Source organism: Ailuropoda melanoleuca, chromosome 3, assembly GCF_002007445.2.
Source record: "Ailuropoda melanoleuca isolate Jingjing chromosome 3, ASM200744v2, whole genome shotgun sequence".
In the NCBI taxonomy this organism is placed as follows: Eukaryota; Metazoa; Chordata; class Mammalia; order Carnivora; family Ursidae; genus Ailuropoda; species Ailuropoda melanoleuca.
The window spans coordinates 2,143,479-2,167,203 of record NC_048220.1 but is presented as its reverse complement, the minus strand read 5'-3'; the positions used below and the strand labels follow the sequence as shown (position 1 = coordinate 2,167,203).

Below are 23,725 nucleotides of genomic sequence, written 5' to 3'. Positions count from 1 at the left end.
CAAAATTGTTACCTGGAATGTCTAAGAGGAAATATCACCAGTGGCTTAGATATTCAGAATGACGCCTTTTGATAACCATAATTCATGAAGGAACTAGTCAAAGGAGCTAGTGATTGTTCCTGTTCCAGAAATTGCTAGTTTTATAAGAAAAACAATAATATTTGTAAGTTGAACTTAAAACCTTGTGAAAAACTAGGCTTTAACAGTTACAACTAGATAAATTGAATATTAATCACACAATAAGTTTGTATTCTTATCTGTATTAAAAAACCTTCTCTAGTCCCTAGACATTAAACATCTCAGATGACAGCAGAGAGTTTCCCAAAATATCCAGTGATTTTAATCCAGTTGGTCCTGACACAGAATGGAGGAGCAGGTCATTCTGGGTCATCTGTTTGGCCACTCTTCCTTTAGCATGCAGTCCTCCAGAATTAGGCTGCTCTGGTCAACATTTTGTCTTCCTATTTACCCCAAACTTACATTCCCCAGGACATCAGCATGTGACTGAGACCTGCCTTGTATTTAGGGGACTTTGTGCCCTTAAACAAATGTGATATAATATAAACAGCAGTGAAATAACAGGGTAGAATTTGATGGTGGTCGAAACATTTCTCTTGAAGCTACACAGACAGACCCTAAGATAATGACTTTGCCAACTCTAGTAAATACTGAGAAACCACTGACTATTAAAGAAAGAGCTGATATTGGAGTTTTTTTATACTAGCTAGAAAATAGCCGTAAATATCTTAAACCTGGAGATAATTTTCTGTTTCAAATGAGGTTTTAGATGAAAATATTCAAATGGATGGTTGATTAATAATTTATATGTAAATTATATATAATTATCATAAACCACAAGCCACATGCATGATCGAATAATTTAAATATGCCCCATATGACACCAAGACCGAGTAGAAAATCACATACAAATTTAATTTATTATATCTGGTTGGATTCTTTCTGTCCAAGGGAGAAAATTCGCAGAATAAGAAATAACTGGTAGGCCTTTCCAATGAACCTTTGCATTGAAGAAAAACGTGATAGCCTTCACAGAAACAAGCCTGAAAAAGAAAAAAAAAATAATATTGTCCTCTAGAATTGGATTAGAAGCCATAAATAAGAGAGACACTGTGATCTTCAGAATCTGTTGCCTGAGTATGTTTTTGTGAGGGGCAAAAGGAAGGTCCCTCTTCCTGTGAGGCAGTGCCCTGTAGGCCCTGCAATGGATATCATTTTACTTGTAGGACAGGCAGTGAGGGAATGATAAGGGGTGGAGTCATGTTAGATTCGTTAAAGCAGCCCATTGCCACCAAGCAGTGGAGAAACAGGCCATCTGGTTCATGGCTGGCTGGAAGGAAATCAATCAGCCTGTAAAATCTACAGTCCAGTGATTTGTCTATTTCCATAAAGTTACCATCACATATAAACCTTGACCCAGCAATCTCACTTCTAAGAATTTGCCCCACAGATATGACTGCAAAAGTGCAAAATAACAACACTACATACTTATTAACTGCAGAACTGGTTATACTAACAAGAGATTGGAAACAATATAAATGTCCATCAGTAAGTGATCTGTTAAATAAACTATGATTAATCTATAGGTGAATATTATGCAGCTGCAAAAAAAAAAGATTTAGAAAATTTCCTATATCTTAGATGGAAAGATCTTCAAATATAAGAGTTGTAATTGTCTTTTTGTATAAAATAGAGGAAAATAGAAATATATTTGCATCGAAAGGTGTATAACCGTGCAAGAATATATATACGAGTACAATAGTTGTTACCTAAGGAGGGAGGATGACAGGCACTTTTCACTGAATATTTTTATGTATGGTTCAATTTTTAACAGTACAGTGTACAACCTACTCAAAAGATGTTTTAAAAACTCATTTTGTGGAACTCTGTGGAAAATGTTATGGTGATTCTTCAAAAAAATTAAACAGAAATACCGTATGTTACATTGGAATTAAAATTAGAAGAATAAGAAAAAAAAGAAATACCATTTGTTCTGCAGTTCCACTTCTAGGTACATACTCAATAGAAGTGAAAACAGGAACTTGAACAGATATTTGCACACCCATGCTAATAGGTGCATTATTCACAAAAGCCAAAAAGGTGGAAGGAACCCAATCAAGTGTTTATAGACAGATGAAGGGTTAAAAAAAAAATGTAGCGTGCCTATATACATAACAGAGAGTAGTCATAGAGATAGTAGAATGGTGGTTGCCAGGGACTGGAGGAAGGACAGAACTGGGAGTTAGTATTTCCTGGGTAGAGTTCCAGTTGAGGAAGATGAAAAAGTTGTGGAAATGGATGGTGGTGACGGTTGCACAACTATGTGATTGTGTGAAAAGCTACAGAACTGTACATGTAAAAATTATTGAAACGGTAAGTTTTATTACGCATGCTTTAACAATTTATAAAATAATTTACATATACTTATATAAAATTAATTTTGTTAGCAGAAAATCATAACTTTATCAATGAACAAAGGTATAACCACAAAAAAAAAGCACACTGGAATACCGCCCACGAGAAATTTCTGGAGTAGAGTTTATTTGTCCCAGAGGGAGTCAGGTAGTGAACCAATTCTCCTTAATCGAAGGTGAAGAACAAAACTTAAACTTTGCGCCCAACGTGGGGCTCGAACCCACGACCCTGAGATTAAGAGTCTCATGCTCTACCGACTGAGCTAGCCGGGCATCTGGAAGGTTGCTTTCAACAACTCTTACTTCAAGGTAGGATTCAAGCTATCTACCTCTCCAGATTTAGAAGTAGGTTTATTTGCAACATCCAGCCGCTTGGCAGACCGAGAAACTCAAAACCCCGAAGATCTCGCCTGACCGCCCCTCCCACCTAGGTCTATTTTCAGCTTGCTCTGCCAGCTACCGATCCTTTTTCCTCCCCCCGGAAAGTGCGGGGCGCGAAGGAGGGAAAACATGAGCATCTTAATACCACTGGCACGCTCACCTTGTGATATTTTAATCAGGAGTTTAGACGTAGGGTCTGGAGATTGGAGTGGGTGGATCCCGCCACCGCCCCTTCCAATCTGGGCAAATTACACGATAAGGGATTTCCCCAAGGCTCTGCAAACATTCAGCGTTTGAAAACTTGGAAAAAGGAAAGCGCAAACCTGCGCTGGAGATGCCGGGGATCGAACCCGGGGCCTCATACATGCAAAGCATGCGCTCTACCACTGAGCTACATCCCCATTTGCGAGTACCATCTCTTTGTTTTCCCTTGGCTGCTTATTAGTGTACGGAGTGGGTGTGCGACTAGCCTGATGAGACAACCAGGATGCTGCAAAGCGGGTCCGGCAGCGCCAGGGTTGTGTTTGAGTCCTCTCCTGACTCGAGGCGAGAGGATCTCCACTGAGGGACACTGACGGGGAAAACAGTACTGGAGCAAACACCTGAAGGCAGCAGTGGAAAACGTAGGCGAAATCATCAGGCACGATGTCCCAAATGAACTGTGAGTCGAAAAAGGAAAGTAAGGAAGACCGTGCGCAGTCTGCTACGTTTGTTAAACAAGAAGAAAGGGAGTGTAGTAAACTATGTAATATTTGTATAAAATAATTCAGAATTGCAAAGTCGATCGCTTAGGATGGGGTGGAGACTGGAGCATAGACAATGGGTATATTCTTCGCTGTGAACCACTCTGAGTATCTGAATTTTGAACCACGTTTAAATCAGTTCAATCCAAGAAAAGTTTACCGATCGCTTACTATGCAACAAGAGCTGCTCTAGAAATCTGGGGGTCCAGCCACGAGCAAAACTGACACAGTCATCCCCTCTAACAGCTCAAATTCCGGAGGAGGTAGAGTGTTAGAAAATAGAGCCAGGTTGAAGGACACAGTGTGGTAAGAGGTGATTTTAAACAGTTGTCCGGAGGCTTGGCTGAGAGGATGGCATTTGAAACAAGACTTGAAGGATGGGAAGTAAGCCATGCAAGTATGGGAAAAGAGAGGTCCAAGTAAAGGTAAAAGCCAGTTCAAAGGCCCTGAAATAGGATCTTACTGGCATGTTGCAGGAAGAGCAAGGAGGTCCCTGTGGCAAGAGAGGAGTCAACAGGGAAGTGACAGGACATGCTGGTAGAGAGGCTGGGTGCAGGGGATGGGGTCAAAGAATGGGTAGGGCCTTTGGAGGAGTATAAAGACTTCAACTTTAACTTGGAGAAGTGGGAGCCAATGGAGGGTGTGAGCAGAGGAGAACTTATAACTGATCTGACTTAACATTTCAACAGGACTGTTCTCACAGCTGGGTGGAGAAAACCGGGTAGGGCAGTGTGACAGAAGGGGAGAGAACTGTTGTGATCATGAGATCACTGGGGGTGGTGCAGTGGAGGGCGTGAGAGAGTGAGGACACACAGGGGAATGAGGGTGGAGCATGTACAATGTTTTCCTCTTGGAAGTCACAGAGGACTCCCCAGTTTGGCCTGAGCACCTGGAGGGATGGAGTTGCTGTTAAATGGGGGTGGGGTGGGGTAGGCTCTGGAAGGAACAGGTGGAAGGGTAGATTAGAAGTACAGTTGTGGATATGGTGAGTGTGTGATATCCCTTAGAACCCGGGAGTTGGATGTGGGAGCCCGGCATAGTAGGGGATACTGGATGGGGATGTGTACTGTGGCATCAGGAAGAAGAAAGTGGAAGAGATCAGGAGTGAGTATAGACAGAGGTCCAAGAACCGAGCAAGTGCAGGAAGAGGAGGAAACCACAGGGGAAGGAAAAAAAAGGTAGGAGAGCCAGGGACTACAGTATTCTGGAACTCGCCAGGAAAGAGTGTCAGCAAGGAGGAAGCATCAGAGGAAAGGGCAGGTGAAGTGAGGCTTTGCCTTTGGGTTAGAATCGCTGAGGTCACTGGTGACCTTGACAAGAGTGGTTTCTGAGGAGGGTGGTGTCTAACGCCTGCCCTGAGTGGCCTCTGGGAATGAGAAATGGTGGTGGAAGCGAATATTCCTGGCAGTTCTGGAGGGACAGGAGAGGGTTGGGTTATTTTGGTGGACATTAGAGTGGGAAAATTTACTGTAAATGTATTATTTGTTCAAAGCCAAAAATTAAAGAAAGAATAAGGGGGAGAACGACGGTGGGAAAAGTAGCCACAGAAGTGAATACAAGCCACGCTTGGGGGTGGGGGCAAGAGCCATGTTCCAGACACCAAATTTAGCTCAGCCCCAGGCCGGGACAAACCTGCACTCCGGGAACCTGATACTGTGGCCCGGACGCTAGGCCCTTGGCCTGGCCGTGCGAGGTCGGACTCGGGCGGCAATCCGGAGTGACGCCCAGCTGGGCGTGTGCGCCCACCTGCCCAGGCCCGTTTCCCACGGCTGACTGGGTCAGGCTGGGGTGTCCTAGAGAGGCTCGCGGAGGGGCTGGGCGAGGTGGGGGGAGGGGGCGACGGAGAGAAGGCGCCAGGGGACCGAGGAGGCCGCAGACCAACCAACCCAAGCCAGTGTCTGAGCGGCCCGGAGCGGGGGCACATGGCGCTGGCCCGCACTCGGATCCGACCGAGAAGTGACGTCTGGCCCGCCCACAACGCGCGCTCACTCCTGTCTCCTTCCCGGCCCGGCAAGCTCTCAGCTCCAGTCTCCGCCAGCTCGGCTTCAGCCCCGCCCTTCCTCTCCCAGTGGGTGCTCGGAGGCCGTATCGGGCCTCCCCACTCGGAGCCGCGTACCGTCGGGCCCCTCGACTTCCCCAGCACCGCCCGGCTTAGGTGCGCCGAGGGAGTGCATGGCGGCGGTGGGCCCGCGGACTGACCCCGGCGCCGGGGCAGAAGCGCTGGCGCTGGCTGCCGAGCTGCAGGGCGAGACCACATGCTCTATATGCCTGGAGCTCTTCCGCGAGCCAGTGTCCGTCGAGTGCGGTCACAGTTTCTGCCGTTCCTGTATCGCGCGCTGCTGGGAGCGCCCCGGCGTGTCCCGCGCGCTGCCTTGTCCGCTGCCCTGCCCACAGTGCCGAGAGCCCGTGCGTCCTGGCCAGCTGCGGCCCAACCGGCAGCTGGCCTCGGTGGCCACGCTGCTGCGGCGCTTCAGTCTGCCTGCGGCCGCGCCAGGAGAGCGCCGGCCGGCGGGGGCGGCGGTGGCGGGGTGCGTCCAGCATGGCGAACCGCTCAAGCTGTACTGCCAGGACGACGGACGCGCTATTTGCGTGGTGTGCGACCGCGCCCGCGAGCACCGCGAGCACGCAGTGTTGCCGCTGGACGAGGCTGTGCAGGAAGCTAAGGTGAGCGCCCCTCCCCCACCCCAGGGCAGATCCCCAGGACCCAGCTCGGGTTCTGTCTTCCCGCGCACGCTGTGCAGACCGCTGGCAGGCAGGCAGGAGGTCCAGGTGAGACCCTGCCTCTTTTCCTTTGCCATGCTACCCAGCACTGTCTCTGGGACTGAGTTTGGCTCTCGCTGTGTCACCGCCACACCACTAGTACCACCCTCCCACCCGCCTCGAGGTTCCCTCTGAGCTTCCTACTGGACCCCCCTCGCGAGACCTCCACAGACTGCGCGGTTTTCTGTCTGTCTGTTCCTGGCTTCTAGCAGTGTCTTGGTCGCACCCACGCTTCCTCTGCCCGCACTCCCTTTCCCTGGGCGTGGCGCTCTGCTATGTCCTTGCGTCCTAGGGCTGAGGCGGACGACCTTCCCAAGAAGTTGGGGTAAGGCATTGCGTGACTCCTGGGTTGAGTCGAGCACCAAAAGCTGACTTGGGTGGTGTCAAAGCAGAGATCTGGGGCAGTCTCTTCCCTGCCTCCTTTCTGGGTATGCGCAGAGGTTTCAGGCACACAGCCCCCGGTCTTTCTTTACTCCTTATTCTGTGTCAGCCCTCCCACCTAGACGGCTTTCTGATGGTGAGGAGGAAACCATAGGGAAAACTACATAGGTTGGGCTCCTACAGGGCTGCATTTCAGCTTGGATTGCATATAGATGGTCTTGGGGAAGTGAGACCTTGGGGCCTTAGGAGTCACCCTTCAGTTGCCCTGTGCCACTATGTGCGCCTGTGCAGGTTGCAGTCATCCCGATGTCCAGATACAGCTTCAACCCTGCCTCCTCCTCTTCAATGAAGAGGGTCTTCTCTTTTTCCTGGATGGCTGCAGGGAGGCACAAGTTGGGGTTTCCAGAGTCCTCTTCCCATAACGTCTTCCTTCTCACCCTCCTGCAGGAGCTGCTGGAGTCCAGGCTGAAGGTCTTGAAGAAGGATCTGGAGGACTATGAGGTGTTTCGGTCCACTGAAGAGAAGGAGAGCAAAGAGCTGCTGGTGAGCTGGGTACCCTCCAGGTGGGCCCTCTTTGGGTGACAACAGAGGGACCACCTACCATCCTGGCCCTGTGCGTACACTCTAAAAAGAAGTAGGGGGCGCCTGGGTGGCTCAGTCGTTGAGCGTCTGCCTTTGGCAGGGGGCGTGATCCCCGGGTCCTGGGATCGAGCCCCACATCGGGCTCCTTTGCTGGGAGCCTGCTTCTTCCTCTCCCGCTCACCCTGCTTGTGTTCCCTCTCTCGCTGGCTGTCTCTCTCTGTGTCAAATAAATAAATAAAATCTTAAAAAAAAAAAAAAAGTAAAGGGAAGAGTGAAAATTGGAGGGGTGACAAATGTTAAAAGAGAACATTTAGCTGAGTAAAATGTGCAGATGTTACTGGCTTTATTCAGCGATTCATGAATTGGGCAGCATCCCATCTAGCAGATAGACAAGAACTCTGAAAGGGCGCCTGGGTAGCTCAGTCAGCTAAGTGTCTGCCTTCGGTTCGGGTCATGATCCCAGGGTCCTGGGATGGAGCCCATGTTGGGCAGCCTGCATTTCTGCCTGCTGGTCCCCCTGCTTGTGCTTGCTGTCTCTCTCCGACAAATAAATAAAATTAAAGAAAACCTCTGAAAAGCTATACAAGGCAAAAGATTTTATAGGCAGAAGGGAGCACGAACAAGGAATTTTTACTAGGCCAAAAAGCAGATTGGTTATTGCAAAGTTACTTTCCGTGTTGGGGAGGATAGGGCTTTATCAGGCTGTTACTTAACTAATGCTGATCAGGTGATTCCTGATTGGGTGGCTTAAAATTCTATTTCTGGGAAAACTGACAATGTAATTAAGTCTGTTTCCTGATGTGGGACTTAGCATGGGTGACTCCATTTGGGGCCTGTTGTCTTGTTTTTAACTTGAAATAAATGTATTTTGGGGGTGGGGAGAAGTCACCTCAGTTTAGTCCTTACAGTGGCTCTGGGAGGCACTAATTTATTCTTCCTACTTTTCAAATGAGGCAGCTGTAGCCCAAAGTGGTTCTGGGGCAAGTTGGAAGTTGCCCTAGGTTGGTGGGAGAGCACATTTGTGACAGGGGACTCGAGAGCCTGTGTTGAAGCTGCTGTGTGCTCAGAGTTGGGACATTTAAACTAGAGGATGTGCGTGGTGGGTATGTGTAGGTGAGCCTCTGAACCCTGAACAGTGAGGTGGATGGAATTCTGTCCCATGGGATGGCTCAGAGGCTACTGTCCAAATGCTACATCGTGATGTCCCATTGCCTCTCCAACTTCTCCTGTCCTGAAACAGAAGCAGATGGCAGCAGAGCGAGAGAAGGTGGGTGCAGAGTTCCAAGCACTGCGGGCCTTCCTGGTGGAGCAGGAGGGCCGGCTCTTGGGCCGCCTGGAGGAGCTGTCCCGGGAGGTGACACAGAAGCAGAATGAGAACATAGCTCAGCTTGGGGGTGAGATCACCCAACTCTTCAAGCTCAGCAGCCAGATCCAGGAGACATCTCAAAAGCCTGACCTTGACTTTCTCCAGGTGAGTCTGGATTGACCAGAGGTATGACTCATTTCTCCTAAGGCATCTCAAATGGCAAGTGAGAACAGAGTCAGATTCTGTGAGTTTAGTAGAATCACATACTCAAGCAGAAGGGAATGGAGAAAACTGCCCCGATTCTCCTGGGGTTAAAGATGTAAAAAGATGTGGTAAAACTTTCTTGATCTTGAGCCACAATAAGGATCTTATTGGCTTTACTCAACGATTCATGAATTGGGCAGTATCCAATCTAGCAGACAGAAAGGAGTTCCAAAGAGCCATATACAAGGCATATATAAGCCTTATGACAAAAGTCTCAGAAAATAATACTTATCTTTAGTACATGTGATGCATTTTGACATTTTCTACTCTATTTCCTTTGAAAAATAAATAATCACAATCCACAAATAAACTTCACAAGTCACAATGGGTCAAGCATGGTTATTTAGAAGATGCTGGTCTGAGGGATGTACTGTATGGTGACTAACATAATATAATAAAAAAAAACATTAAAAAAAAAAGATGCTGGTCTGAGTGGCCAGTCATTGCCTAAGGGCTATGACTTATCTGGGGTGGTGTCGAGAGCAGAGGCAACACTGGATCCCAGCACATGGTTCCAGTGATAACTCTGTAATGAAGGGAGCATTTGCAAAGCTGTGGGAAGGGAGGTGATGAGATACCCAGTAATCAGCCACAGCAGGAAGCCATTGCCATCTGGGCCCATGCAGGTGATAGGGGGTGGTACACCTTACTGCTTATTCCTCTGGAAGCAGGACAAGAGGCCAGTTTTATTTTGTCAAAGGTGGCTGGAGGTTACCTGATGCTGAGTTGGTTTTCTTTCATCTTTCTTTCCAGGAATTCAAAAACACACTAAGCAGGTGAGTGAACCTGAGAATTCCTTAGGCCTCTCCAAGCTGGCTCTTCTCCTTTCCACTGAGGTGTCTCTCTTCATTTCCTTACCCCTGACCTCTCACCTCCCAACTCCCACACTGCCTTCCCTGTGTACCTTCTAAGGCAAATGTCCACCTGCCTGGCTGTGGATATTCTGGTGCAAGATCAGCTTCTCCTTTCTTCACCTCTTCCCACCAAGAAGATCTTGCCATCCTAATTGTCTCAGCCCACTGGGACTATGATAATGTTTGTGGGCCTTCCTCAGGGTCTTTGTCCTGCAGATGCAGCAATGTGCCTGGTCCCAAGCCAACCACAGTCTCTTCTGAGATGAAGAATAAAGTCTGGAATGTTTCCCTCAAGACCTTTGTCTTAAAGGGGCTGCTCAAGAAGTTCAAAGGTAGGGGCCTGTGCTTGGGGCTGGGCCATGAAATGCTGGTGGCCTTGGGCTCCCAAGGATGTGCCTGTCCAAAAGCTATGTGATAAAATAGGAGCTAGGGTGTGTCAAGGCCAGATTGGTGCAGGGCCATGGTGGTAGCAAATCCATTCAGCAGCAGTCCCCACCCCCACCTCCCCAGCCCAAAGATTCCCCCAGGGACAGTCAGGGTAGAGGAGTATTAGGGGCAAAAAGAGGGATGAGGAAGAAGAGCTCTGCTCAGACTAGCTCAGGAAAAAGAGGGGGAAGCTAGAGAGATAGAGCTAGGATACTGCCTTTCCCCACCCTCCACACATGACCCAGTGTCTGCACATCATCTCTCAGCCCCTGGGTATCTAGGGAGTGAGTGAGCCAGTGGGGCTATAAACGTCAGTGGACGTGGTATCACTGTCATTGCCAGATTGACAACCTCCTGAGTCATTTATGCATATACTGCTTTGTTTCTCCTCCTCAGAGGATCTTCGGGGAGAGCTGGAGAAGGAGGAGAAAGGTATGATGGTTGTCGTGATCGTGAGTTCCCATTATTTGACCATGTGGAGAATCCACTCCCTGACCATGACTGTTTCTCTGGGCTTTGTGCATGGTTGTTCCTTCTGCCTGCCTACCTCTGCCTTCTGCTGTCTGCTTCCTCATCCTTGCCTCCCCAGTTCTGGTTCCCTCAGGCTGCAGTGGGACCTGTAGGCCTATAAATTGTGGGTCACTTACCTGGACAAGGCTCTCTCCCCTCTCCCCACTCCCAGACAGACAGAGACCTCTCCTGGGGACAGGGGTTGTATGCAGGGGTCAGGGAAAGCAGGAGGAGACCAAAGACAGGAAGGGAGGTTGTTCTTACTACTGTAGAGCTCTGGGGTGAATGGGATCCAACCCCCCAGGAGGGCAGGGGAGGGGAGGAGAGGGCACATATTCCTGCTGCTGATGACTGAACAAGCTAAGTGAGAATTTACCTTGGAAGAATCTAAACCAGCTGAGTCAGATCATGCCCCTCCTCTGCTCAGAGCCCTGGGACAGCCCCTCTCCACGTCCTCACTGTGGTCTTCCAGGCTTAGGGATCTGCCCTCACTGCACACACTCCCCCTGGCTTACTCCGTGCAGACACAACAAGTCCTCCTTGCTGCTCTGGAAATGCACCGAGCACACACCCACCTCAGGGCATTTGCACTGCATTTGCTGGGCCTCAGCCTGAGGCCTATGCTTCCTCCAGACAGCTGCATATCTGGCATCCTCACTTCCTTTATGTCTTTGCTGAATTTTGCAGTGAGGCCTTTTCTCCTTCCCTGGCCACTCTGGTTGAAATTACAGCCTTCTCTCCTGATTCCTCTTATTATCCATGTTTATTTTTTATTGTCTCTCTTCCCCTTCCCCCCAGAAAGGAAGCTGCAGGAGGACAGGGATACTGAACTGTGGGATTCCTGGGGCCGACAACAGTCCTGGAAGATAGTACTTAGGACAAATGTGCATATTTTGTTTTTATTATGAAAATTTTAAACATAAACAAAAGTAGAGAGACGATCATAATGAATATTATGTTTTCATCACACACCTTCAGCTAATATTTTTCCTAAACACCCTTACCCACTTCTTCCCACTGGAAGCAAATCACAAATAAGTTATTTCCATAAATATTAGTATGTGATCTGTAAAGATAGACTTAAGGGACGTCTGGGTGTCATCGCGGTTAAGCGTCTGCCTTCTGCTCAGGGCGTGATCCCGGCGTTATGGGATGAAGCCCCATATCAGGCTTCTCCGCTATGAGCCTGCTTATTCCTCTCCCACTCCCCCTGCTTGTGTTCCCTCTCTCGCTGGCTGTCTCTATCTCTGTAGCATAAATAAATAAAATCTTAAAAAAAAATAAAGATAGACTTAAAAGAAACCACATAACCACAAAACCATAGTCACAATTAGAAAAGTTAAGGGTTCCTTCCAATATCTAGTGTTCAAAATTCCAGTTGTCTTTTAAATTGGGTTCGCGGATCTATTTGAATTGGGATCCAAATTAGGTCCCTACATTCCATCTATTTGACTTCCCCATGTACTTGGGGGTGGGGGTGGAGGAGAAGTAACCGGGGAGCGCTGAGCAAGGGGCTTGCATGGGACGTCTCTCCCTGTCTCTGCCTTTAGTGGAGCTGACCTTGGACCCGGACACTGCGAACCCCCGCCTCATCCTTTCTCTGGATCTGAAGAGCGTGCGCCTGGGACAGCGGGCCCAGGACCTGCCGTGCCACCCACGCCGCTTTGATACCAACACGCGAGTCCTGGCGTCCTGCGGCTTCTCCTCTGGGCGGCACCACTGGGAGGTGGAAGTGGGCTCCAAGGACGGCTGGGCCTTCGGTGTGGCTCGGGAGAGCGTGCGCCGCAAGGGCCTCACGCCCTTCACCCCAGAGGAGGGCGTCTGGGCGCTGCAGCTCAACAGCGGGAAGTACTGGGCGGTGACTAGCCCTGAACGGACGCCCCTCAGCTGTGGCCACCTGTCGCGGGTCCGGGTGGCCCTGGATCTGGAGGTGGGGGCTGTGTCCTTCTACGCCGTGGAGGACATGCGCCACCTCTACACCTTCCGCGTCAACTTCCACGAGCGCGTGTTCCCCCTTTTCTCCGTCTGCTCCACCGGCACCTACTTGCGAATCTGGCCCTGAGAGGCCTCGTCTGCCTCCCAGAGAGGGTGAGTCAGTCAAGGGTGCATTCCTCCTTCTCCGGGCTGCCCACGGTAAGCAATGTTGCCCTCTGTCGGAGGCTCCTGGTTACTTTGGGTAACCCCCCCGCCCCCGCCCCCGCCGCCAGACTCGGCCTGGGCAGCCTTAGAGGGGCTCCTGCAGACCTCAACATTGGAGCCAGCAGAATGCGCGATTGTGGAAAAGGGTTCTGCAGTCAACTGAGCAGGGGAAGCGATGCTTTGGACCCCTGGGGCCTGTCCTCTGCCTGTTGTCAGCAGGTGGGTCTGGCCTGAGTTGTGAGGAAGTGCAGGTGGGTGAGGATGGGGGCCCGGCTACCCACAGAGGTGCTTCCCCTCGCTGGGGCTTCCTGCCTGGACTTAGCAGGGCCTTTGGTTCTGTGGACCAACAGCAAACCCAGTGCTGTCCTCCGTGCCTGGGACAGGTTTGGGCCCAGACTGCCAGGTTCATGATCACTTCTGCTCTCCCTTCTTGTCAGCTGTCAACTCCGCCTTCAGACACCTGAATCCAGCTGGCCTGAGGTCTCTACTCAGGAAGGAGCAGTGTTTGCCCAGCTCCGAGAACAGCCTGAGCCAGAACTGGAAGGAGATTCTTGACCTGGACATGAGAGGAAAGCCCAGGCTACTTTCCAAAACCACTTAACCTGATGATACAGAACGATGTGTCCATTCTCAGCCACAGTGACAGCCATGTGTTCTCACAGATGCCAAAACCTCTTTCAAATGCCAAAGTAGAGTCTCCCTTGAGTAAGGAGACCAAAGGTGATGGAATTTTGAAACACAAAACAGCACTTACAATTTTATAGACGCAACCAACATCAGCATGGGACTGCACAGAGTACAAACATGCCTCTGACATACTCTTTCTGGAACTTTCCAAATGATGCCAACAGCAGGCTGATGACAAGGTCTGCTCAGCCTGTGCCCTGGTGGGGTGTTACTCCCTTGGCTAATTGTTCCCCAGCTTCTGTTTGGGTGGGCTTCGGGGAGGGGGTGTTGGGCTGTTCCCTGCTTAGTGCTCCCCAGGGAAAGGGGATGAGGAGATGGAAGTGCAGACTGAGCTCATTTCTAGGATAGCTTAGCTCATTCTTGACTTCCCCAGTCTGAGTGCAAGAGCACAATAGGAGCAAAGGGTTCTGCTAGACTGGGTAAGCTGGTGTGTTTAAGTGTGTGAGGAATGTGTGCACATGTGCTTATATCTCAGATTGAGGGGGGCAGGGGTGTGTGTGGATTTTGGAGAGGGCATTTACAGCATGTGCATAGGGTTTAGGCATTGCAAATAGACCTAGGTCAATATGGTAATACCCTATTTTTCATTTGTAGTTAAATATTAGCCACTCCATATTTAGGTCAGGGACATAGGTTTCCTCCCCCACTACCTGGTTACCTGGCTAGATGAAAGCCAGTCTCAGACCTATTCTGTCCTACACAGGTTTAGATAAATATGTTGGTGTGTAGGGACAGTGACAATTGAATGGTCTGCAGGTGTCATGGAGTTTCTGTGTTCTATCCCTGAGATGCTTCAAGCACACTTTGCATACAAGGGTCTTACAGGGCAGGCATGATACTGTTCTAGAGGCAGACCCAGTGGACACAGCACCAGGTAATCAGAATCCAGTGGCTTATGGTCTGGGGACAGGATCATATAAGAGTCCAGCCTACAGGGGTGGCTTAGTCGGTTAAGTGTCTGGCTCTTGATTTCAGCTCAGGTCATGATCTCCAGTGTGAGATCCAGCCCCGTGTGGGGCTCTGCGCTGGGCGTGGAGCCTGCCTAAGATTCTCTCTCTCCTTCTGCCTCTGCACAACTCCCCCCCCCCCCCCCCCCCCCCCCCCCCCCCNCTCTCTCTCCAATAAATAAATCTTAAAAAAAAAAAAAGAGTCCAGCCTACAGTATCATCGTATCATTCCAGAGGGTGAATCCTATGTGGGGTTCATACATGGACAGTAGCTTTAGAAGCCAGTGCATGTATTTGAATACCACTAATTTCCACAAAGAAAACCCATTTTTAACATTCACTTGCTAATTAAATTGGCTAATGTTATCATCAAGCCCAAATGTTATCTGGGCTTGTATGGGTTTTGAATTGAGTATCACAGTTACAGTCATGTAACAACTGTGTTGAAGTATGCTGCAACACATTACAGGTCACAGAAGGTGGGTGTCTGGTGGAGATGCCTGTAGGGTCAGGTCTGGGGACTGCAGGGGTGGCTTTCTGTGGGTTAGTTCCAGCTTTTGTGTTTGTGAATGTGATTGTGTATCTACCAGAGTATGTGTGTTTGCAGAATAACTAAGTAGACATTTATGTATCTGAAGAAATATAACAACAGTTACAGTAACAATCACACATCCAGGCTAAGAGATGTTCTCTTTTGGTCACCAGGGCAGTATAGTGACTTGGATGTCACAATGCTGGTGTGAGGGGATGTGTGATTGTGTGCATTTTTCTCTCCCATCCTTTGGGCATCCTAAGATCTGTGAGATGTTTGGGTCGCTGAAAGCAATGAGGGCTTAACTTGGCTCCTTCTGATCCCATTCATGAGTCCCAGATCCTTGAGTTGCATGAACCATTTCCCTGAAAAACAGACACTCACATGGCTCCTCAGCATGCAGACTGGAGGGCACCCAGGGACCCTAGTCACCTGGCCTTGCAGGAACCATGGGGTAGGTTGGGCCACCAGGTCAAGGTCCACCACTTTCTTTTTTTAAGTTTTATCTTAAGTCTTTATTTTAATTCCAGTGAGTTAGCATACAGTGTTTTTTTTTCTTTTTTTAAAGATTTTATTTATTTGACAGAGAGAGAGCCAGTGAGAGAGGGAACACAAGCAGGGGGAATGGCAGAGGAAGAAGCAGGTTCCTAGCAGAGGGGCCTGATGTGCGGCTCGATCCCAGAACGCGGGGATCACGCCCTGAACAGAAGGCCGACTCAACGACTGCGCCACCCAGGCACCCCTAGCATACAGTGTTTTATTAGCTTCAGGTGTACAATAGAATGATTCAATGCTTTTGTACATCACTCTGTGTTCATCACGACAGGTGCACTCCTTAATCCCCATCCGCTATTTAACCCCTCTTCCCAACCCTCCCCTCTGATAACCATTTGTTTGTTCTCTATATTTCTTGATTTGTCTCTCTCTCATTTTTTTTCCTTTTGCTCATTTGTTTTGTTTCTTAAATTTCACATGAGTGAAATTGTATGGTATTTGTTTTTCTCACTTATGTTCTTTAGCATTATTCTCTCTAGCTCTATCCATGTCCTTGCAAACGGCAAGATTTCATCCTTTTTTATGGCTGAATACCATTACATTGTGTATATATACCACTTCTTTATCTATTCATTAATGATGGACACTTGGGCTGCTTCCGTATCTTGGGCAGCCGCCACTTTCTGATCGTTGCAGGGTAGGGCTCCTGTGCCTCACCTGGACCCTCACCCTCTCCATGCCCCCTACCCCCTGGGCCTTTAGGGGCTCTTGGGGAACCAGTACCATAAGAGTTAAGGCGGGCCCTAAGGGTTGCCTTTTTCTAACTTGCCTAAAGGTGCGGCAGGGGCTAGGGACCCCCAGCCTTGACCCAGTCCTTCTCCGTCCAACACCTCCTCACGCCGGGACCTTCTGATTTCTTCAACACCCTCTCTCCGCCTCCCTCCCAAGATCTCTAACTGCCCACTGACAGCGCACCTCACCAGCCCGTACCTGGATTCCTTCAGGACAGGCCTATTGACACCCGTCGCCTAACTCCTCCCTCGCAGCCCTGACCTCGGACCCTCATTCTCATGCACAACAAGCCTTGGAACTCTCTAGCCAACAGGTCTTTGCCCCTGACCCTTAAGCCCCCGGAAGACCCCGGGCCTTTCTAAGCTCCGCCCACTGGAGGCCCCGCCCCTGCCCGCGTAGCGTCGTGCCCTCACCCTATGCCTCACAGCTCGCGGGAGCGCACCGTCTACCCCTTTTCTGCAGGGCTCTCTTTCAGGATTTGCGGCTTGGCCTGCCGGCATTAACACTAACTGACGTCGCCGGTGAGACGGCGGTGGCGAGATTGGGTCCTCTTGGCCGAAAGGCGCCGGCTCGCCTCTCATTGCTTAGCTCCTCCCTGTCGTTATTTGCGGCTGCGCGGTGGACGGTGGCGGTGTTTACTACTCTTGCGCAGAGAACGAAGCTGTGGTTGGCTCCATAGCTCAGGGGTTAGAGCACTGGTCTTGTAAACCAGGGGTCGCGAGTTCAAATCTCGCTGGGGCCTATTTTCGTTTTTTTTTTTTAACCCTTGAAAGGTGGAAAAGCGTAACATGCGTGAGCCGACACGAATTTCCGCCCTCCTGGAAGGCGAGGCCCTAGGTGGAACTGACTGTTCTTGGCTCCTCAGATACCCGGTGACCAGAAGTGGCCTTATTTGTCCAAGAGCCAGACCCTCTGCGTCTGTGACCCTACGATCACAGGCTCCTCTGGCTCCGTGCAACTTCTCCAAAGTGGTCCCTCGCATCCTTCGCGTGCTCTCGGCAAGTCTGTGGTAGATATTTCCGTTTCCCTCCTCTCACCCCACTCAGGCCAGGGCCAAGTCCTCATCTCTTTTTCGTTTAGTGGGGACCACCTGTCTACGGCCACCTCCCCACAACGCATCCTGGGAATCTGTTTTAGTCGGGAGGGGGACTAGGTTTAAGCCCCCGCTTAGCACGCCGTTGGTCCCCACAATCTAGGTTCTATAGTGAGGTAGGTGGTCGTGCAGTAGGGCAGGCACATAGGGGTCGATGGATCCTCGGAGTCCGGGACGCGCAGGTGCCGGAAGGTACAGGTGCCCTCCTGGCCTATCCCGGGCGTGTCTGTTCGGGTCTTGATGCAGTCTTGGCTCTTTGAATGGGACCAGGTGGGTGCGAAGGCGTGTGGCCCCCATTCAACACGCTCCCCAAATACTCCATTCATCTCCTCCGGCGTCTACCCAGGTTTGTGCGAGTGCTTTTCTCCACTTTGGTGCACCGGTCCCCGGTTGTTTTCGAAATCCGAACGGCGCTAGATAGCTGCCAGGAATCAGCGCCGGGACTCTTCTAAGAAAGGGCTGGAGAGAGGGCTTCTGCGGGCTGGGATGGCGCAGCAGGTCAGGGTCGCGCCTCTGCCTGAGCCAAGGCCGCCTGATCGGGTCGTGCGTGCAAAGGCCGTGGCGGGAGGGTGCCCCAAACCCCCACGCGAGCCTGGCTCTGCCTATCGGCCAGCAGCCGCATTGTTCTCTGGGGATTTAATTTAATTTTGTATACTTCCTTGAACAGCATAAATAAATCAAAGTCAGAAGGTTAGCATATATTAATTGTGTGTTTTATTGTTTAAAAGAAAAAGTAAATGGTTAAAAAAAAACCCGGAAGCAAATGTGGCAGTTATAAGCTTTAGGGCAGGTGTTACCAATTGTGGATGTTCGCACTTTTCTTATATAATTCCATAGAGAAGAGAAGCAAATGCTTACAACACGGAGGCGGTAGTAAACCAGGAGCGCGAGGACACACGGTGGCCCAGCACAGAGCCCATCCAACACTTTCTGCGCGCGAAAGGAGGCGAGGACAGTGCCGATTGAGGAAGATGCCGGTTAGCATCTTGTTCTCCAAGGAAAAGGCCGAGGGGAGCCACGAATGGAGCGGTCAACGCAGAGGGCTGAGCCAGATGGTGGAATGGCAGTGGAAAAATTAGCACTTTTCCCCCTTGCAGTGGGTTAGCCATCATTCGTCTCCCACTCTGTTTTGTGACAGTCATCTGCGTAGAGAATTTTTCTGCTGGCGGCACAAAAATAAACTTTTGGACCGGCTCGGAGTGGATTTTCGTGAATTTTACAGCAGGGAATCAGAATCGCTGTTTTTTGTTTGGCTTTTACTACTGAATAACCCAGTGCGATTAAGACTCTTCGGGGCGAAAGCAGCTCCAAGACGAGGGAGGAGAGCGTCCGCACAGTCCAGGACCCTGGTTCACCGGGAACGGAGGCTGCTGCCCGGCAATCCCGGTAGAAAGCTTAGAAGGCAGAGAGCGGGGGCACCCAGCCTGCGCAGCGAGTGTGCGCGCGCTCTGATGCGAGCCTCCGGAGCTGTGCACCCAGCCGCCGCAGCCAGTCATCTCGTTTCTGCCTTACACTTCCCTACATTTTCTGAAGGTTTTGCAAATAGCTTTGCAAACAGTATGTGTTGCTTTTCATATTTTCTTTTAAAAAATAATAATAAAGGAAAGCTCTCGTCCTTTTACCAGGCGCCTCACCTGAAGGGACCACTCGGGCTTCATTTTGCCTGTCGCGGTTCAAGCAAGACCCAGTCGGCCCCACGTCCCCTCCAAACCCCTTTCGCTCTTCTCTGCAGGAGCCCTCCGGGTCCTCCCGGACACTGCGCCCAGACCCTGGGCCTCCAGACTTGGGCCTTACTTGTGCTCCCTTGGGCAGGGGCTCCCCAGGCCCCAAAGCGGAAGGGTGCCCCTGCCTGCTGTCCGAGGCGCGCTAGTAGTGAGGCGCTCCTTCGGCTTCCAGATCACAGAGAGGGGCCAAGGGATACGGAGCGTTTTCGCTGGGCGAGCTGCCTACGGAGGAGGTTACCGGCGGATGCGGAGACTGCTGAGCGGGGATTAAGGTAGGGCGCCGGACACTGAGGTCCAAAGGATAATTCCAATATATTAAAAATACAGGTTCCCGTTGGTGACAGAACTATTCAGATACGACTCAGATTACAGACTAAACCATAATAAGAAATAGCTGGCGGCTCGTTGGTCTAGGGGTATGATTCTCGCTTTGGGTGCGAGAGGTCCCGGGTTCAAATCCCGGACGAGCCCACTTTTTCATTTTACGTACTTTTTTAGCTACATTTCTTCCTCGATGGGCGGTTTGGGTCTTGAACTGGCAGATGGCATACCCAAGAGTTCCGAGTGGCCTGGGGCTCGGGAACAAGAGTAGGTAGGTAGTGAGTCGCTCCAGAACCGAGGTCGCCAATGAAAGACGTCATGCAGAGGTGCTTGCGGTTTCCCGCCGATCTGGGGCGCGCTGCCATGTTTTCTCAGCCTAAGAACTTTGTATCCGCCATACCAACGCAAGGCTTTCTTAACAATGAATGGTATTATGGAGACACAGTCGCCGGAGGGTTTCCGTAGTGTAGTGGTTATCACGTTCGCCTAACACGCGAAAGGTCCCCGGTTCGAAACCGGGCGGAAACAATCTGGGTGGCTCCTGTTTTTTTTCTTCCTACTACTTACTATTTAAAACTTGGAGATTATGAGCCAAAGTTGGTCCCGACTTAGAACATCTAGCATCAAATACTATTTGAAATTTATTACACTGGGGTACATTTGGAGACTCTATGGGACAAACCTGGCATCAGTTCAGGACATCCACTATCCTCTCTGCCTGGTTACAGACGTGGGCTCTCTTCCGGGGATGGAGAAAAGGGTATCTAACACCTCCGGCTTTCCACCTCAGCCCGGACCCCTGCAAATACCTGATCCCAACCTACTTGCTGTCTAGAACACGAGCGCACAGAAGGCACAGAGCCCAGCCATTCAGCAGCCGCCCGCGGGTAAAACGGAGTTCCAGATACTGAAAACGGAGAGCGCGCAATTCCGGCTTCGCTCTGCTTTTTGTGAACCACAGCAAAACAGCGCACATCACGCTAAGAAGCTGGCAGCGGTGGGATTCGAACCCACGCCCCCGAAGGGACTGGAGCCTTAATCCAGCGCCTTAGACCGCTCGGCCACACTACCCTGCCGTAAAGATGTTTGGGGTGTCTTCTTTCACTGCTGATAACTTTCCAGAGGTCTTCAGGAAAAGAAAGCGTCGGAAAGACTATAGGTTAGAGCAGAACCATATCCCGACCAGCAGGATTAGTTTGACCAGAGCCGCTGGGCTCCAGGAGCGCATTGCCAGAGAAGGATCCGCGAAGCGCACACACTGCGCCTTGGTTTTGGGAAAGACTCTAACAAGTAACTCCCACCTTTCTCTTTGGGGAACGGGCGTGCATGAACGCAGGGGAAGACTTCTATAATCTCACCTGTTTTTTTTTTTTAATTAAACCGTGAGTGTGTATTATAAATAAAGGAGAGGGAAACTTTGCGTGCACCCCCCCCCAATTTAAAACAAAACAGGGGGCACCTGGGTGGCACAGCGGTTGGGCGTCTTGCCTTCGGCTCAGGGAGTGATCCCGGTGTTCTGGAATCGAGCCCCACGTCAGGCTCTTCCGCTGGGAGGCTGCTTCTTCCTCTCCCACTCCCCCTGCCTGTGTTCCCTCTCTCGCTGGCTGTCTCTAACTCCATCAAATAAATAAATACAATCTCTGGGGCGCCTGGGTGGCACAGTGGTTGGGCGTCTGCTTTTGGTTCAGGGCGTGATCCCACCATTACGGGATCGAGCCCCACATCAGGCTCCTCCGCTATGAGCCTGCTTCTTCCTCTCCCACTCCCCCTGCTTGTGGTTCCCTCTCTCGCTGGCTGTCTCTATCTCTGTCGAATAAATAAAATCTTAAAAAAAAAAAAAGATTTAAAAAAAAATAAAACAAAACAAAATCATAACTTTTTTTTTTTCCTGGCAATAGCATCAGCACTTTCAGAAGTGGCCGTGATCTCAGAGGCCTCCACCCGTGCAATTCTGCTGCGTGAGGTTTCCATCCTTTTCAACAAGTGTTCCTGCTGGAGATACCGGATATTGACACAACACCCTTGATTGAATACCATACCGGGAATCTTCCCTTCCCTCCCCATCTTAAAAAATCCATTAAAGAAGAAAAAAAAACATGTGGCGCCTGGGTTGCGCAGTCTTAAGCGTCTGCCTTCGGCTCAGGGCGTGATCCCCGCGTTCTGGAATCGAGCCCCACATCAGGCTCCTCCGCTAGGAGCCTGCTTCTCCCTCTTCCACTACCCCTGCTTCTCTTCCCTCTCTCGCTGGCTGTCTCTGTCAAATAAATAAATGAAATCTTAAAAAAAACAAACAAACCCAGCACATCTGGGGAAAAAAACAGAAAAACATTCACCGGAAACCCCACCACTCAGAGATAACTAAAAATATTTGATGGTTTATAACTTCCAGTTTCTTTTTCCGTGAATTTCCCCTCCCCTCCAAGTAAGCCTACCTGCTGTAGATACAGATTTGAAACATGCTTTTTATTTTTTTTTTATTTTTTTAATTTTATTTTATTATATTGTGTTAATCACCATACAGTACATCCCCAGATTCCGATGCAAAGTTTGATGCTTCATTAGTTGCGTATAACACCCAGTGCACCATGCAATACGTGCCCTCCCTACTACCCATCACCAGGCTATCCCCTTCCCCCACCCCCTCCCCTCTGAAGTCCTCAGTTTGCCTCTCACAGTCCATAGTCTCTCATGTTTCATTCCCCCCTCTGATTACCCCCCTTTTCTTTATCCCTTTCTTCCCCTACCGATCCTCCTAGTTCTTATGTTCCATAGATGAGAGAAATCATATGATAATTGTCTTTCTCTGCTTGACTTATTTCACTTAGCATTATCTCCTCCAGTGCCGTCCATGTTGCAGCAAATGTTGAGAATTCGTTCTTTCTGATAGCTGAGTAATATTCCATTGTATATATGGACCACAGCTTCTTAATCCAGTCATCTGTTGAAGGGCATCTCGGCTCCTTCCATGATTTGGCTATTGTGGACAATGCAGCTATGAACATTGGGGTGCATATGGCCCTTCTCTTTACTACGTCTGTATCTTTGGGGTAAACACCCAGTAGTGCAATGGCTGGGTCATAGGGTAGTTCAATTTTTAACTTTTTAAGGGACCTCCACACTGTTTTCCAGAGTGGCTGTACCAACTTGCATTCCCACCAACAATGTAGGAGGGATCCCCTTTCTCCACATCCTCTCCAACAATTGTTGTTTCTTGCCTTGTCTATCTTTGCCATTCTAACTGGCGTAAGGTGGTATCTCAGTGTGGTTTTGATTTGAATTTCCCTGATGGCTAATGATTTTGAACATTTTTTCATGTGTCTGTTAGCCATTTGTATGTCTTCATTGGAAAAGTGTCTGTTCATATCTTCTGCCCATTTTATGATTTGTTTATTTGTTTCTCGTGTATTGAGTTTGAGAAGTTCTTTGTAGATCTTGGATACCAGTCCTTTATCTGTGGTGTCCTTTGCAAATATATTCTCCCATTCCGTGGGCTGTCTCTTAGTTTTTTTGACTGTTTCCTTGGCTGTGCAGAAGCTCTTTATCCTGATAAAGTCCCATAAGTTCATTTTATCTTTTATTTCTCTTGCCTTTGGAGATGTGTCGTGAAAAAGGTTGCTCTGGCCGATGTCATAGAAGTTGTTGCCTATGTTCTCCTCTAGAATTTTGATGGATTCCTGTCTCACATTGAGGTCTTTCATCCATTTGGAGTTTATTTTTGTGTATGGTGTGAGAGAGTGGTCAAGTTTCATTCTTTTGCATGTAGCTNGTGGATAGTGTAAATTCAGGTGTGCTGTAAGTACAGTATATACAAATATTTCTAAATTTATTATAAAAAGAAAAAGAATATAAAATATCTCAACACCTCTATTTTTGTATAGATTATATGTCAAAATGCTAATGCTTTAGATATATTGGGTTAAATAAGACATTAAAATTAACTGCATCTATTTAATTTACTTTTTTAGCGTGATTACTAGAAAATTTATAATTATGCATGAGGCTTTTCTTTTGTGTCTCATACTGTAAAACTACTAGGCAGGTTGACAAAGGGTTTTAGACCAAAGCAAATGTCAGGAGCTGGAGGAGGAGAAGCACACCTATGAGGACACAGGGGGTTAACTCCTGGCATGTGTCAAGGGATGAGGATAGACATGGAGGCAGGCTAAGGTAAGGCACCTAGGACTTGGTGTCACACACTAGGGTATTCTTGCTTCTTTACTCAACCAACCACCAGAGTTCCTATCCCTCCAAGAGCTCTCATATATCCAGATCCATGTGCCTTGAATTTACATTCTCCGAAATGAACCTCTCCCAAAGAATGTACCAAAAACTGGAAGCAGGGGGAGAATGATTCAT

At 49.4% G+C, this 23,725-nt stretch overlaps 1 protein-coding gene, 1 long non-coding RNA gene and 6 other non-coding genes across 11 annotated transcripts; 5 read left to right on the top strand and 3 right to left on the bottom strand.

Moving 5' to 3' along the window:
- The first annotated feature begins 2,287 nt into the window (after positions 1-2,287).
- Positions 2,288-14,526, top strand: TRIM7 (tripartite motif containing 7). Its single transcript, XM_011217591.3, has 9 exons — positions 2,288-2,391; positions 3,259-6,220; positions 7,145-7,240; positions 8,520-8,750; positions 9,603-9,625; positions 9,920-10,035; positions 10,526-10,561; positions 12,190-12,727; positions 13,216-14,526. The coding sequence occupies exons 2-8, from the start codon at positions 5,729-5,731 to the stop codon at positions 12,699-12,701; spliced, it is 1,506 nt and encodes a 501-aa protein (XP_011215893.1). The 5' UTR covers positions 2,288-2,391; positions 3,259-5,728; the 3' UTR covers positions 12,702-12,727; positions 13,216-14,526.
- On the bottom strand, positions 2,633-2,705 carry TRNAK-CUU. The gene has a single exon. It is a non-coding gene; the product is annotated as a tRNA-Lys (tRNA).
- TRNAA-UGC lies at positions 3,143-3,214 on the bottom strand. Its single transcript has one exon. It is a non-coding gene; the product is annotated as a tRNA-Ala (tRNA).
- Positions 14,527-16,057: 1,531 nt separating the features above from the next.
- Positions 16,058-21,466, top strand: LOC117801428. Of its 4 annotated transcripts, none has more exons than XR_004623920.1 (3): positions 16,058-19,320; positions 20,098-20,528; positions 21,268-21,466. It is a non-coding gene; the product is annotated as an uncharacterized LOC117801428 (long non-coding RNA). The 4 variants fall into 4 exon arrangements; XR_004623919.1 differs by having other exon boundaries at positions 20,098-20,659; XR_004623918.1 differs by having other exon boundaries at positions 20,098-20,751.
- Positions 16,901-16,973, top strand: TRNAT-UGU. The gene has a single exon. It is a non-coding gene; the product is annotated as a tRNA-Thr (tRNA).
- Positions 19,448-19,519, top strand: TRNAP-UGG. Its single transcript has one exon. It is a non-coding gene; the product is annotated as a tRNA-Pro (tRNA).
- TRNAV-AAC lies at positions 19,825-19,897 on the top strand. Its single transcript has one exon. It is a non-coding gene; the product is annotated as a tRNA-Val (tRNA).
- TRNAL-AAG lies at positions 20,359-20,440 on the bottom strand. The gene has a single exon. It is a non-coding gene; the product is annotated as a tRNA-Leu (tRNA).
- Positions 21,467-23,725: the final 2,259 nt, after the last annotated feature.